Below are 13,457 nucleotides of genomic sequence, written 5' to 3' on the forward strand. Positions count from 1 at the left end.
GACTGGCTGTTAAGATCTATATTTTATTATATTTTCCTCGAAAAGAATTTATTAACAGAAATATGCAATTAAGAGAAATATTTTATTGACAGAAATATGTTATTAACAGAAATATACACCAAAATATGCAAATAAGTTAAAATAATTAAAGAAAAAAAACTATTAAGTTATTAACAGACCTGTATGCAATTTTAGTGGAATCCACTGCACAGTGACAAGTGTAATATAGGTAAACATGTGGTCGTGATTTAATTGTTTTTATTTAATTTAAAAAATATATCTTTCTACTCCAAATAATGACACGGTACTTGCTATTGTAATGACTCATTTGTTTACATTATTATAATTTTATATGATGTCACATGTTTGTGAGAGGTTGAGTATGAAGCTGTATGTAATAAAAAAATAAGTGAGAAGACAAAAATGTTATATTTAAGTTGTTACCGTTAATTTCATATTATAAATTTATGAGATTATGTGCAATAAAAACAATAATCTGATTATTAATATCTGCTTTCTTATTCTTATGATTAATTTTGAAAACATAAAGCAACATGGCCTAAAGTATACACGGGACGTGTCCAAGAAGGTTTAGGATATATATATTGCTGTCCAGGACCCGGGCCGGAACCAGAGAGTGAGTCAACAAGGGAACCATCGTCATCACGGCATGTGTACTTGTCAGCTTGTACATGTGGGTGCAGCTCACTGCATAGCATACATACAAGGCACATTGATTACAAATATATTGTGGACAAGTATTGACATACAAAATAGGTGAATGTTCTCACAAGAGGTTATCACCAGAACGGCACCTGACCAGTGAAGTGAAAGTGAAACTACAGCCTAAAAACTGAAAAAAGCCGACTCGGCTGCTTCGTGAACATTATGTTATTGACCACGAATAATGCTTTAGGTATTGCTTTTTTTCTATTGCAGGTGTGGGAATATAATATTAGAATAACACACATACCTCAAACAGTTCGTTTAATTCATGTTGTGTGAAATCGATGCTTAACAAAATTTCTATCGACAGCACTCTAGTGTTTACCAATGGCGAATAGACGGTACGAGTTATCGGCCTTGATATTGTATGACACCCGGTGAGGGCACTGCGAAATCAGTAACATATTTTCCCGCCACTGGGAGTCGGCGGTCCCTTTACTTTAGGTCTCTGGCGAGACAGATGACAACCCTAACAACCGAATAGGTCCGAAGAGACCTTGTCTTGGGTTACAAAACAAGGTTGATAGATGGAAGGATATTGGATACAGCACCATACCATAGCTCAAAGGCTCTTTTCTAAAAATGACCACCAGTTTCGGGTTAGTCCTTACTCTAAATGGAAATGAACAAAAAAAGACAAGACTTTTTCTTTCTATTATAATTTATTCAAATTTCATTTAAAATGCGTTAAGTTATAAATAGATTCACACTAATCTACATGTTCACAGTATAACGTTCGTATAATTCTCTCACGACCATAAATAGTCACTCTTAACGCTTCACAAACGTACAAGGTAAGGACGGTATTACTCTAAACCACGCAACTGTTGCCGGGAGTTAATTTCACAATTTCAGTACTCCGACCACATTTTGAGTTGATGTTATTTTGTTGAGCCCTATTCCGTCTTTGCGTATTGCAGAGTTATCTTCTATTGAGAGCAGGTATTGATTGTTACGTCATTTGTTTGTGAGAGTAATGTCATCAATTTTTGAGAAAACAGCGTAATCTTCTCACACGAACTAATGACGTAACAATCAATACCTGCTCACAAGAGAAGATAACTCTGCAATACGCAAAGACGGAATAGGGCTCAAAATTTACTTTTTCAAAGCTTGAAAAATGCATTATAACCATGGAAATTCATCTATTGCTTAACTGTTGTCGTAATAAAGAGACTGATCCTGGACTTCTAGCAGGTTGTACAAATTTTATACCTGCTAATCTGTGCCAGGACTAAATCTTCATTTTCATCCCTCACAATTGAAACCCTATACAGTATTATATAATCTACACTGCATACAAGCTATTACTGAAAATACAAACATATGTTTTTACCAAAATTGTTCAATGCTATCAGGAGGACGGTTTTAGTATTATAGAGAACTATCTACAGGGTAGTTTGGAGCCAGCACGGATCTCCTAGGTTCCATTCGGACACCATTAAATCAACACAAGCTCCTAATGACTTTATATCTGTCATTACAGTATATCTATATAAGCAGCACATGTGAAATTTAATACATGTATTTATATACGGCAAGCCCCAGAATACAAGAATCGGTATTCATCAAAGGTTGTATATGTACTGGCATTGTAGGCCCGGATTACTTTAATTGGGGGTGTTTTGTTTGTTGTTTGTTGTAGGGGTAAATTATACAAAGTAAGGAACTTTAATATTGTTATGGATTTTGTTATATTTTTTTCCCGTATTCTCATATATAACAACATTTTTTATTGAGTTCCTGATGCAACACTCACAATGTAATCCTAGTATCACAGTACCGCTTGTTCTGCCAACATACACGCCCACCTTACAATCTTAAATTCTCACCTCCCACACCACACCACACTCACCAATCTCACACCTTGCAGCGTTATATTTCACCTCACTACACATACTCTGTATAATCACTTCATAACATACATGCCCTACACACCTCTCTCACAACATGCCTTTACTCATTCACCCCTGAAATTTCAAAATAAACTATTCCAACCTTTAAATTGGAAGAGTTCAAATGTGTCATCAAGGGTGAATGAGTTAAGATCACAGCAGTTGAGTCATGATATGTGTTTATATTAACAACAATTTTACATAATGCAGCATATCCACATGTGAACATGGATACAATTTTCATAATGTTCCTGTGAGATCTAATTTTCAATGTTTGAGATTTACACTTGCACAAAATAAAACTTTCCAGCTACATATATGTTCACAATCAGCTAGTTTCCATACTTGTTGATTTGCATATCCAAACAAATCCTTTTTTCATTTCATTTCCAGAAAATTAATTGACAGAAATCTCTCAATAAATACATCCATCGAGAAGTCGAGAAGTCACCATCTGTCATGAAAAAGGAACTTTAGCCAGGGAAATCAACATCTTTGAATAAGATGGCCATTAAGCATGATCAGTAATTGATAAAAATCATTTACCTGACTGTTATATATATATATATAAGGAATTCCATATCTGTCCGTCATGATACAAAATTCAGTGAAACCCACCTACAATTGATGCAATTCTTATGAAAACTGAATCTTTTGTAATTATAGATCTGACTCATTAAATATATGAAATATTGAGATGTGAAGACAGGTTACTATCCAGGGGCACTTACAATTGTAAAATGGACACAAAAAAACTACCCCCCGTCCCTCCCCTATATATTTATTTCTGAAATATACCAAAATAGGATCTACTGGGTTAACAGGCAAACATTTCAGCACTAAATATGCAAATTGAATCTGGACAGATCCTTCCAAATCACTGGCGTTAGAATCTGTACTGTTGACCGTCAAAGATTCAGGATCACTATGTTTACATTGTATTGACCTGTGTCCAGTTTTCTGATGACTGACCACTATCAAGTGTTATAAATTGATAGACCACCATGGCCGGACAAGCATTAGGTAGCCAAGGATGAAGAGGATGAGGACGAGAACCATAGCGAGGGCGAACTGTTTAGAGTCGCCGTCATAGGCACTGGACAGGGGGTAGAGCAGTTCGTCCCAACACGTGTCCTTACTGCAGATAGACTCGTCATAGAACTCCAACCACCTGTAAAGAAACAGGAAATGGAAAACGATTTCTCAGATTAAATGATTGTTGGAAGGCACTTCAGGTATCTTTGGCTTGCAGGAATGCAATGGTATTCCATTTAGCAGTTTAATATTAGAATTCAGCACTTTTGAATATGAATTAAATAGCACTCAATCATGATAACTACTAATGTGGTTACATTTACAGTATATAGCAGGCTTTACCAATCAGTACAAGGAGCATAATAATTTAACACTGAATATCTTCAGATTCTCTCAGATTTCTAAATTATCAATCATATAGGTACCAGTGTGATTTCAGATGTAAACTTTACAGTATGAAAAGGAAGAAGAGACCTGTATTTTCACTGACAACCCTACCTGTCGATCCTGGGTGGAGTCTGGGCCGACACCTTGACAAAGTTGACGGAGCTGTGTATGGGGAAAGCCTGTACACCTGTACCCTGACAGGCAGAGTCTCCGCTCGTACCACAAGTCATGTTTAGGGTGATGTTAGTGTAACTGAAACAATAAGTTTACAAAAAAATATCATTTTCCCTTGAAGTAAAATAATGTTCGACATAAAAATGAATATTTAAAACAAATTCAGATAGATCAAACCCTTCGGTAATGTGATGGCCGTTTAATAATTACATACCATTCTTCACAGTACGCTGGTAAGATCTCACAAATATACGGTCAGAAAGGGAGTTTTATCCTCATACTTTTGATATGTATATATCTTGATGTTTTGTTACACTTTTTATGACTTCTATTTTTGGCCTCTAGCATTTTATTTTGTAACTGTAAGGACTGATTATTTTGTAGAATGTTTATTTTGAGAAAAGGATCTTGAACTATGGAACCAACAAAACTTAGCCATCTGAATTTTACTTTTGTTGGTGTTTATAGCAGAATACATTTTCAACAAACACCATATTGAATCATTCAACCCTGAAATTTCATAATGAACTATTCCAACCTTTGAATTGGAAGAGTTCAAATATGTCTTCAGGGGTGAATGAGTTGAACAGAATTAACATGTAAACCCTCATGTGTACATCTCAGAAAACAACAGTGAAAAAAGGTAGTCATACCTGACAAAGGAGCCTATAACCTCGTATATAGGTTGGTTGTTGGATTTACCCGTCTCTGCATACATCACCTCTAGGTTGATTCCCGTCACCACATCCGTACACATACCGCTCGATTCTCTGGCAATCACGTCAGCGTCTGTCATATTGACTGGGCGCTCACACACGTAAGACAGGTTACCCCTGAAACACCAACATGTGTAGACATACTTTAGTGGACATGATTAGTTGTTCTGTTTCAAGTGAAGGACTGTAAATCGATGTTTACAAACTGAAAAATTTGTGGTAGAAATACTTTTACCTACACATGAACAGTGACTTGGCTTTACCTCAGAACTGTAGTCCAGTGGGTACTGTCGTAAGGATTGTTGTTTTACCTACACATGAACAGTGACTTGGCTTTACCTCAGTACTGTAGTCCAGTGGGTACTGTCGTACGGATTGTTGTTTTACCTACACATGAACAGTGACTAGGCTTTACCTCAGTACTGTAGTCCAGTGGGTACTGTCGTAAGGATTGTTGTTTTACCTACACATGAACAGTGACTAGGCTTTACCTCAGTACTGTAGTCCAGTGGGTACTGTCGTAAGGATTGTTGTTTTACCTACACATGAACAGTGACTAGGCTTTACCTCAGTACTGTAGTCCAGTGGGTACTGTCGTAAGGATTGTTGTTTTACCTACACATGAACAGTGACTAGGCTTTACCTCAGTACTGTAGTCCAGTGGGTACTGTCGTAAGGATTGTTGTTTTACCTACACATGAACAGTGACTAGGCTTTACCTCAGTACTGTAGTCCAGTGGGTACTGTCGTAAGGATTGTTGTTTTACCTACACATGAACAGTGACTAGGCTTTACCTCAGTACTGTAGTCCAGTGGGTACTGTCGTAAGGATTGTTGTTTTACCTACACATGAACAGTGACTAGGCTTTACCTCAGTACTGTAGTCCAGTGGGTACTGTCGTAAGGATTGTTGTTTTACCTACACATGAACAGTGACTAGGCTTTACCTCAGTACTGTAGTCCAGTGGGTACTGTCGTAAGGATTGTTGTTTTACCTACACATGAACAGTGACTAGGCTTTACCTCAGTACTGTAGTCCAGTGGGTACTGTCGTAAGGATTGTTGTTTTACCTACACATGAACAGTGACTAGGCTTTACCTCAGTACTGTAGTCCAGTGGGTACTGTCGTAAGGATTGTTGTTTTACCTACACATGAACAGTGACTAGGCTTTACCTCAGTACTGTAGTCCAGTGGGTACTGTCGTAAGGATTGTTGTTTTACCTACACATGAACAGTGACTAGGCTTTACCTCAGTACTGTAGTCCAGTGGGTACTGTCGTAAGGATTGTTGTTTTACCTACACATGAACAGTGACTAGGCTTTACCTCAGTACTGTAGTCCAGTGGGTACTGTCGTAAGGATTGTTGTTTTACCTACACATGAACAGTGACTAGGCTTTACCTCAGTACTGTAGTCCAGTGGGTACTGTCGTAAGGATTGTTGTTTTACCTACACATGAACAGTGACTAGGCTTTACCTCAGTACTGTAGTCCAGTGGGTACTGTCGTAAGGATTGTTGTTTTACCTACACATGAACAGTGACTAGGCTTTACCTCAGTACTGTAGTCCAGTGGGTACTGTCGTAAGGATTGTTGTTTTACCTACACATGAACAGTGACTAGGCTTTACCTCAGTACTGTAGTCCAGTGGGTACTGTCGTAAGGATTGTTGTTTTACCTACACATGAACAGTGACTAGGCTTTACCTCAGTACTGTAGTCCAGTGGGTACTGTCGTAAGGATTGTTGTTTTACCTACACATGAACAGTGACTAGGCTTTACCTCAGTACTGTAGTCCAGTGGGTACTGTCGTAAGGATTGTTGTTTTACCTACACATGAACAGTGACTAGGCTTTACCTCAGTACTGTAGTCCAGTGGGTACTGTCGTAAGGATTGTTGTTTTACCTACACATGAACAGTGACTAGGCTTTACCTCAGTACTGTAGTCCAGTGGGTACTGTCGTAAGGATTGTTGTTTTACCTACACATGAACAGTGACTAGGCTTTACCTCAGTACTGTAGTCCAGTGGGTACTGTCGTAAGGATTGTTGTTTTACCTACACATGAACAGTGACAAGGCTTTACCTCTGTACTGTAGTCCAGTGCGTACTGTCATAAGGATTGTTGTTTTACCTACACATGAACAGTGACTAGGCTTTACCTCTGTACTGTAGTCCAGTGCGTACTGTCATAAGGATTGTTGTTTTACCTACACATGAAAAGTGACAAGGCTTTACCTCTGTACTGTAGTCCAGTGCGTACTGTCATAAGGATTGTTGTTTTACCTACACATGAACAGTGAATAGGCTTTACCTCAGTACTGTAGTCCAGTGGGAACTGTCGTAAGGATTGTTGTTTTACCTACATGTACACATGGACAGTGACTAGGCTTTACCTCAGTACTGTAGTACAGTGGGAACTGTCGTAAGGATTGTTGTTACCAAACCGTCCAATTCTATCAGCAGCCATCAGGTTATTCAGACGATTGATGTTGTTTTACCTACACATGAACAGTGACTAGGCTTTACCTCTGTACTGTAGTCCAGTGCGTACTGTCATAAGGATTGTTGTTTTACCTACACATGAACAGTGAATAGGCTTTACCTCAGTACTGTAGTCCAGTGGGTACTGTCGTAAGGATTGTTGTTACCAAACCGTCCAATTCTATCAGCAGCCATCAGGTTATTCAGACGATTGATTAATAATTTTCTGCCAACAGAAGATAACAATTGTCAGAGTAATTTTTTAAACATTTTGAAAATACTGACATGATTATGAAACTAGTGCATTACCAGTAGTAACACCATTTCACAAAACTCATGAAGATGGTGGATATTTAACTGCTCACCTGTTAAAATTTCAACACTTTTTACCTTGAAAGTAGATCAAAATGATTCCCTTAAGCACATCCCAGTAAACTATGTAAGTCTAGGCTTCAATATGATACTGTAGATTTCATTGTAAGTTTTAAATATATTTGACCCTGGTGTCTTGGAAATGTAGGTTAAGGTATTTAAGTCCTTCAATCAATCAAGCTACATATCAAATTTGACTCTAGGCCTTACAGTTCAGAACAAGAGATCCAAGAGGGGTCTTGGTGCCCATCATCATCAGATCTTCATTTGTTCTGTATGAGTTTGTTCTTTTCTCTTCATTTCTCTTTCTCTCTCTACTGTTGGATTTATAGTCTAGTCAACATTATATGCATATTGTGGTGTCTTTGGATTAAATTTCATACAGCTGGGTTGACCTTTCTAAGTGAGGTCATTGTTTTACTTCTTGAGAAAGAGTGATGATAACAAACTTCAAAATCTAAAATGGCTGACTGGTGGCCATCCTGTTTTATCCAATCAAACCCATAGTGAAACATGCATAACAAAGGACCAACTGAAACCTACATATGAAATGTGAGAAAGATATATCAATTGCTTTTTGAGAAATAGTGATAAAACATGTAAATTTTCAAAATCCAAGATGGCTGCGTGGCAGCCACCTGTTTTTTCCAATCAGTCTCAAAATAAAAATCCACAAACACACACCAAGGGAAACCTTCATATGAAATATGAGAAAGCTCTATTTGATTATTCTTGAGAAATAGCAGTAACCATAATTATCAAATTAAGAGAGGACCATGGACCATGGATGATCTAAATAGCCCACAATCTGATGATAGTTAGTTTAAATTTCATGTGAGCTAAAATAAGTCTGAGAGGTATACTATCATAGCAATAATTTGAAATTTAAAATTATACTGAAACATCTCTGTCATCTGTATTCTTTCATAAATCCTCACCATCTCTACTCAATAGAAGTGTGATTAATGTGTGGTATCTTTAAATTTACCTTAGATCTTCACAATCCCCAAACAGCTCAGCAGCAGTGAGATATATATCACAACTTGTTATAGAGTTCTCCCCAAACAGAATACTTCTTCTTCCAGCATTGTAACAGAGGCCGTTTACATCTAAAACAACAGTAATTACATTATTAATTTCCTCTGTACTGTAACACAGGACACTGTAACACAGGACATGAACATCTAAAACAACAATAATTACATTATTAATTTCCCCTGTACTGTAACACAGGACACTGTAACAGAGGACATGAACATCTAAAACAACAGTAATTACATTATTACTTTCCCCTGTACTGTAACACAGGACACTGTAACACAGGACACTGTAACAGAGGCCGTTTACATCTAAAACAACAATAATTACATTATTAATTTCCCCTGTACTGTAACACAGGACACTGTAACAAAGGATTTGAACATATAAAACAACAATAATTACATTATCAATTCTTCTGGAATAGTAACAAAGGCCGTAAAGATTTACAACTATATTTAATTCACATAAATAATATTGATTCTCCAAGATAGAGACTTCCGCGAAATGTTATCATGCTAATGTGTCGGGTGTACCTTTCTAGTATGATGACCCTGTGTTGCCTCACCATCTGTGACCACCGTTATACAAGTCAGTCAATCGTACCTACAGTACCCCCAGTACCTATAGTACCTACCAGTGCTCCACAGTGCATGTTGCCTCACCCTCTGTGAACACCGTTATATAAGTCAGTCAATCGCACCTACAGTACCTACAGTACCTATAGTACCTACCAGTGCCCCACAGTGCATGTTGCCTCACCATCTGTGACCACCGTTATATAAGTCAGTCAATCATACCTACAGTACCTACCAGTGCTCCACAGGGCATGTTGCCTCACCATCTGTGAACACAGTTATATAAGTCAGTCAATCATACCTACAGTACCTACCAGTGCTCCACAGTGTATGTTACCTCACCATCTGTGAACACCGTTATATAGGTCAGTCAATCGTACCTACAGTACCTACAGTACCTATAGTACCTACCAGTGCTCCACAGTGCATGTTGCCTCCCCATCTGTGAACACCGTTATATAAGTCAGACAATCGTATCTACAGTACCTACCAGTGCTCCACAGTGTATGTTGCCTCACCATCTGTGAACACCGTTATATAAGTCAGTCAATCGTACCTACAGTACCTACAGTACCTATAGTACCTACCAGTGCTCCACAGTGCATGTTGCCTCACCATCTGTGAACACCGTTATATAAGTCAGTCAATCGTACCTACAGTACCTACCAGTGCTCCACAGTGTATGTTGCCTCACCATCTGTGAACACCGTTAAATAGGTCAGTCAATCGTATCTACAGTACCTACCAGTGCTCCACAGTGCATGTTGCCTCACCATCTGTGACCACCGTTATATAGGTCAGTCAATCGTACCTACAGTACCTACCAGTGCTCCACAGTGCATATTGCCTCACCATCTGTGAACACTGCTATATAAGTCAGTCAATCGTATCCACAGTACCTACCAGTGCTCCACAGTGCATGTTGCCTCACCATCTGTGAACACCGTTATATAAGTCAGTCAATCGTATCTACAGTACCTACCAGTGCTCCACAGTGCATGTTGCCTGCTTGTATTCTGATTAACATAGAATGCCCCATCGCTCAAAGTCATCGCTGATCCCGTCAAGAGTGGCTTCCCTTTGGAGTACCCTGTTCACAACAAAGATGGACGAAATGTATTGGTTGGGGAATAGTAGATCAACAACTACATATTTGTTTGTAGGAAGGATGTCAATCATTGCCAGTATATGGTCTACCTGGAGTTTTACTTCTTGAAAACAAATTTGACATATTTTCAATAAAAGGTACTAGTTGTTATAATATTTGATATTCTCATACAATGAAGAATCAGCAGTTGTACATATTGAGGTGATTACTTACCCGGCCAGCCTGACCGGTCGAAGCTTGTGCCCAGGCCCTGATAATCGTCCTGGGTATTGTTAGTCAGTCCACTGAAGCTGTGTACAAACTCCGTCGAGTATTTCTGAGTGACCACGCTGTTGGCCGGTACCTCTCCCATTATCACTGTGGCGTTCAGGCGGACTATCTGTGACCCTGACCAGTAGAACTTGTAACGGACCTCCAGCACTGTGTTGTCACAGAATGATGTGACAGAATTATAGGATGGGGTAGGAGGACGGGTATAGCCATCATCGAAGGAGCAGCGTGGAGGGAGTGGTGTCTCGTCCGACGTACTGGTGGCAATAACGTTAAAGTCAGTGGTGATGTCATTACCACAGGAGTCCTGATCGGAAAGGTTCGGCAACGTGTAGTTAAACGTTGTGGAGTTTGTAGGTCGTGTTGGTAACAAAGTAGTTGTGTTTTTCAGGTATCCCGCGAAGTCCGTGGTACAGTGATAATTTACAGATGTAACAGCTACTGTTGCAGCTTCCACACCGTTGCTACCACGAACAACGAAAAGTTTCGGACAGGATGGGCTCCTGGTACTGCTGGACTCGACGTAAAACAGCGCATTAAAGGACCCGTCCACAGAACACGAGGCCTGGTTTAAGTCGAGGAGACAGTCAGATTTATCGTCCTCCAGGTAACGGACAGGAGAAGCCATGGCACATTGGCCTGACAACACACGGTGAGGAAGTACCAGGGGTACGGAAAACTGTTGGCTTGTCTCGTCCTGGGTAACTGTCACTGACGATCCGGACATGTAAGCTGTCGACGACACAGGGGATGTCTTCAACTCCTCCTCCCTATAACACGAGGCAATAACTGATATTTAAAACAACACATTAAGATGTTACAACAGAAGGAAATACACTTGGTTTAATAGCATGGTCTTACAGTCACTGAGTCAGTAGAAATTATTTTTAACATTTACTTTGAAATCACAATCATTATATATATTTATACTTAGTCTTTCTGCGTGGACGTACTAAATTTTTTAATATGCACTTCATTACTTTGCATTTCTAGCAATAATATGTAGAACCAAAAACAGTATGAAATGTAAAACAGTCAGTAGAAATTATTTTTAACATTTACTTTGAAATCACAATCATTATATATATTTATACTTAGTCTTTCTGGTGGACGTACTGAATTTTTTAATATGCACTTCATTACTTTGCATTTCTAGCAATAATATGTAGAACAAAAAACAGTATTAAATGTATGGAACGTTTATAGATCGATATGTATGTATGACAGAAACAGAAATTCTAGCAAAAGGTACAAAATTTGGGTCAGAACTGAGGCTGGATGAGCTTCTGACTACAAAGTTTACATCCAAGGGTGCAATACCAAATCTTCTATACCTACACACAATACCAAATCTTCTAAACCTACACACAATACCAAATCTCTATACCTACATACCTTCTATACCTACACACAATTCCATAACTTCTATACCTACAAACAATACCAAATCTTCTATACCTACACACAATTCCATATCTTCTATACCTACAAACAATACCAAATCTTCTATACCTACACACAACACCAAATCTCTATACCTACACACAATACCATATCCCTATACCTACACACAATACCCAATCTTCTATACCTACACACAATACCAAATCTTCTATCCCTACACACAATACCATACCTTCTATACCTACAAACAATACCAAATCTTCTAGACCTACACACAATACCATACCTTCTATACCTACCCACAATAACATATCTTCTATACCTACACACAAGACCATATCTTCTATACCTACACACAATACCAAATATTCTATACCTACACACAATGCCATATCACTATACCTACACACAATACCAAATCTTCTATACATACACACAATACCATATCCCTATACCTACACAAAATACCATACCTTCTATACCTACCCACAATAACATATCTTCTATACCTACACACTATACCAATTCTTCTATACCTACACACAATACCATACCCCTATACCTACACACAATACCATACCTTCTATACCTACCCACAATAACATATCTTGTATACCTACACACAATACCAAATCTTCTAAACCTACACACAATACCAAATCTCTATACCTACATACCTTCTATACCTACACACAATTCCATATCTTCTATACCTACAAACAATACCAAATCTTCTATACTTACACACAATACCAAATCTTCTATACCTACGCACAATACCAAATCTCTATACCTACACACAATCCCATATCTTCTATACTTTCACACAATACCAAATCTTCTATACCTATATACAATACCAAATCTTCTATACCTACACACAATACCCAATCTTCTATACCTACACACAATACCAAATTTCTATACCTACACACAATACCATATCTTCTATACCTACACACAATACCATATCCCTATACCTACACACAATACCATACCTTCTATACCTACCCACAATAACATATCTTCTATACCTACACACAATACCAAATCTTCTATACCTACACACAATACCATACCTTCTATACCTACACNTCCATATCTTCTATACCTACAAACAATACCAAATCTTCTATACCTACACACAATACCATACCTTCTATACCTACACACAATACCAAATCTTCTATACCTACACACAATACCAAATCTTCTATACCTACACACAATACCAAATATTCTATACCTACACACAATGCCATATCACTA

At 38.2% G+C, this 13,457-nt stretch overlaps 1 protein-coding gene across 2 annotated transcripts in view; it reads right to left on the bottom strand.

The window, feature by feature from the left end:
* Positions 1–1,369: 1,369 nt before the first annotated feature.
* Positions 1,370–13,457, bottom strand: part of LOC110448127 (tectonic-2-like) — a 49,816-nt gene continuing 37,728 nt past the window's right edge. For both annotated transcript variants that reach the window (XM_021494192.1, XM_021494190.1), the window contains exons 15-21: positions 10,728–11,554; positions 10,389–10,496; positions 8,779–8,899; positions 7,540–7,644; positions 4,871–5,050; positions 4,155–4,295; positions 1,370–3,792 (exon numbers count right to left, since the gene is read on the bottom strand). In XM_021494192.1, coding sequence (XP_021349867.1) covers positions 3,606–3,792; positions 4,155–4,295; positions 4,871–5,050; positions 7,540–7,644; positions 8,779–8,899; positions 10,389–10,496; positions 10,728–11,554 — 1,669 coding nt within the window. In that variant the 3' untranslated portion in view covers positions 1,370–3,605. The remainder of the gene's footprint in view (positions 3,793–4,154; positions 4,296–4,870; positions 5,051–7,539; positions 7,645–8,778; positions 8,900–10,388; positions 10,497–10,727; positions 11,555–13,457) is intronic.

Source organism: Mizuhopecten yessoensis, unplaced genomic scaffold (genome assembly GCF_002113885.1).
Source record: "Mizuhopecten yessoensis strain PY_sf001 unplaced genomic scaffold, ASM211388v2 scaffold3853, whole genome shotgun sequence".
In the NCBI taxonomy this organism is placed as follows: Eukaryota; Metazoa; Mollusca; class Bivalvia; order Pectinida; family Pectinidae; genus Mizuhopecten; species Mizuhopecten yessoensis.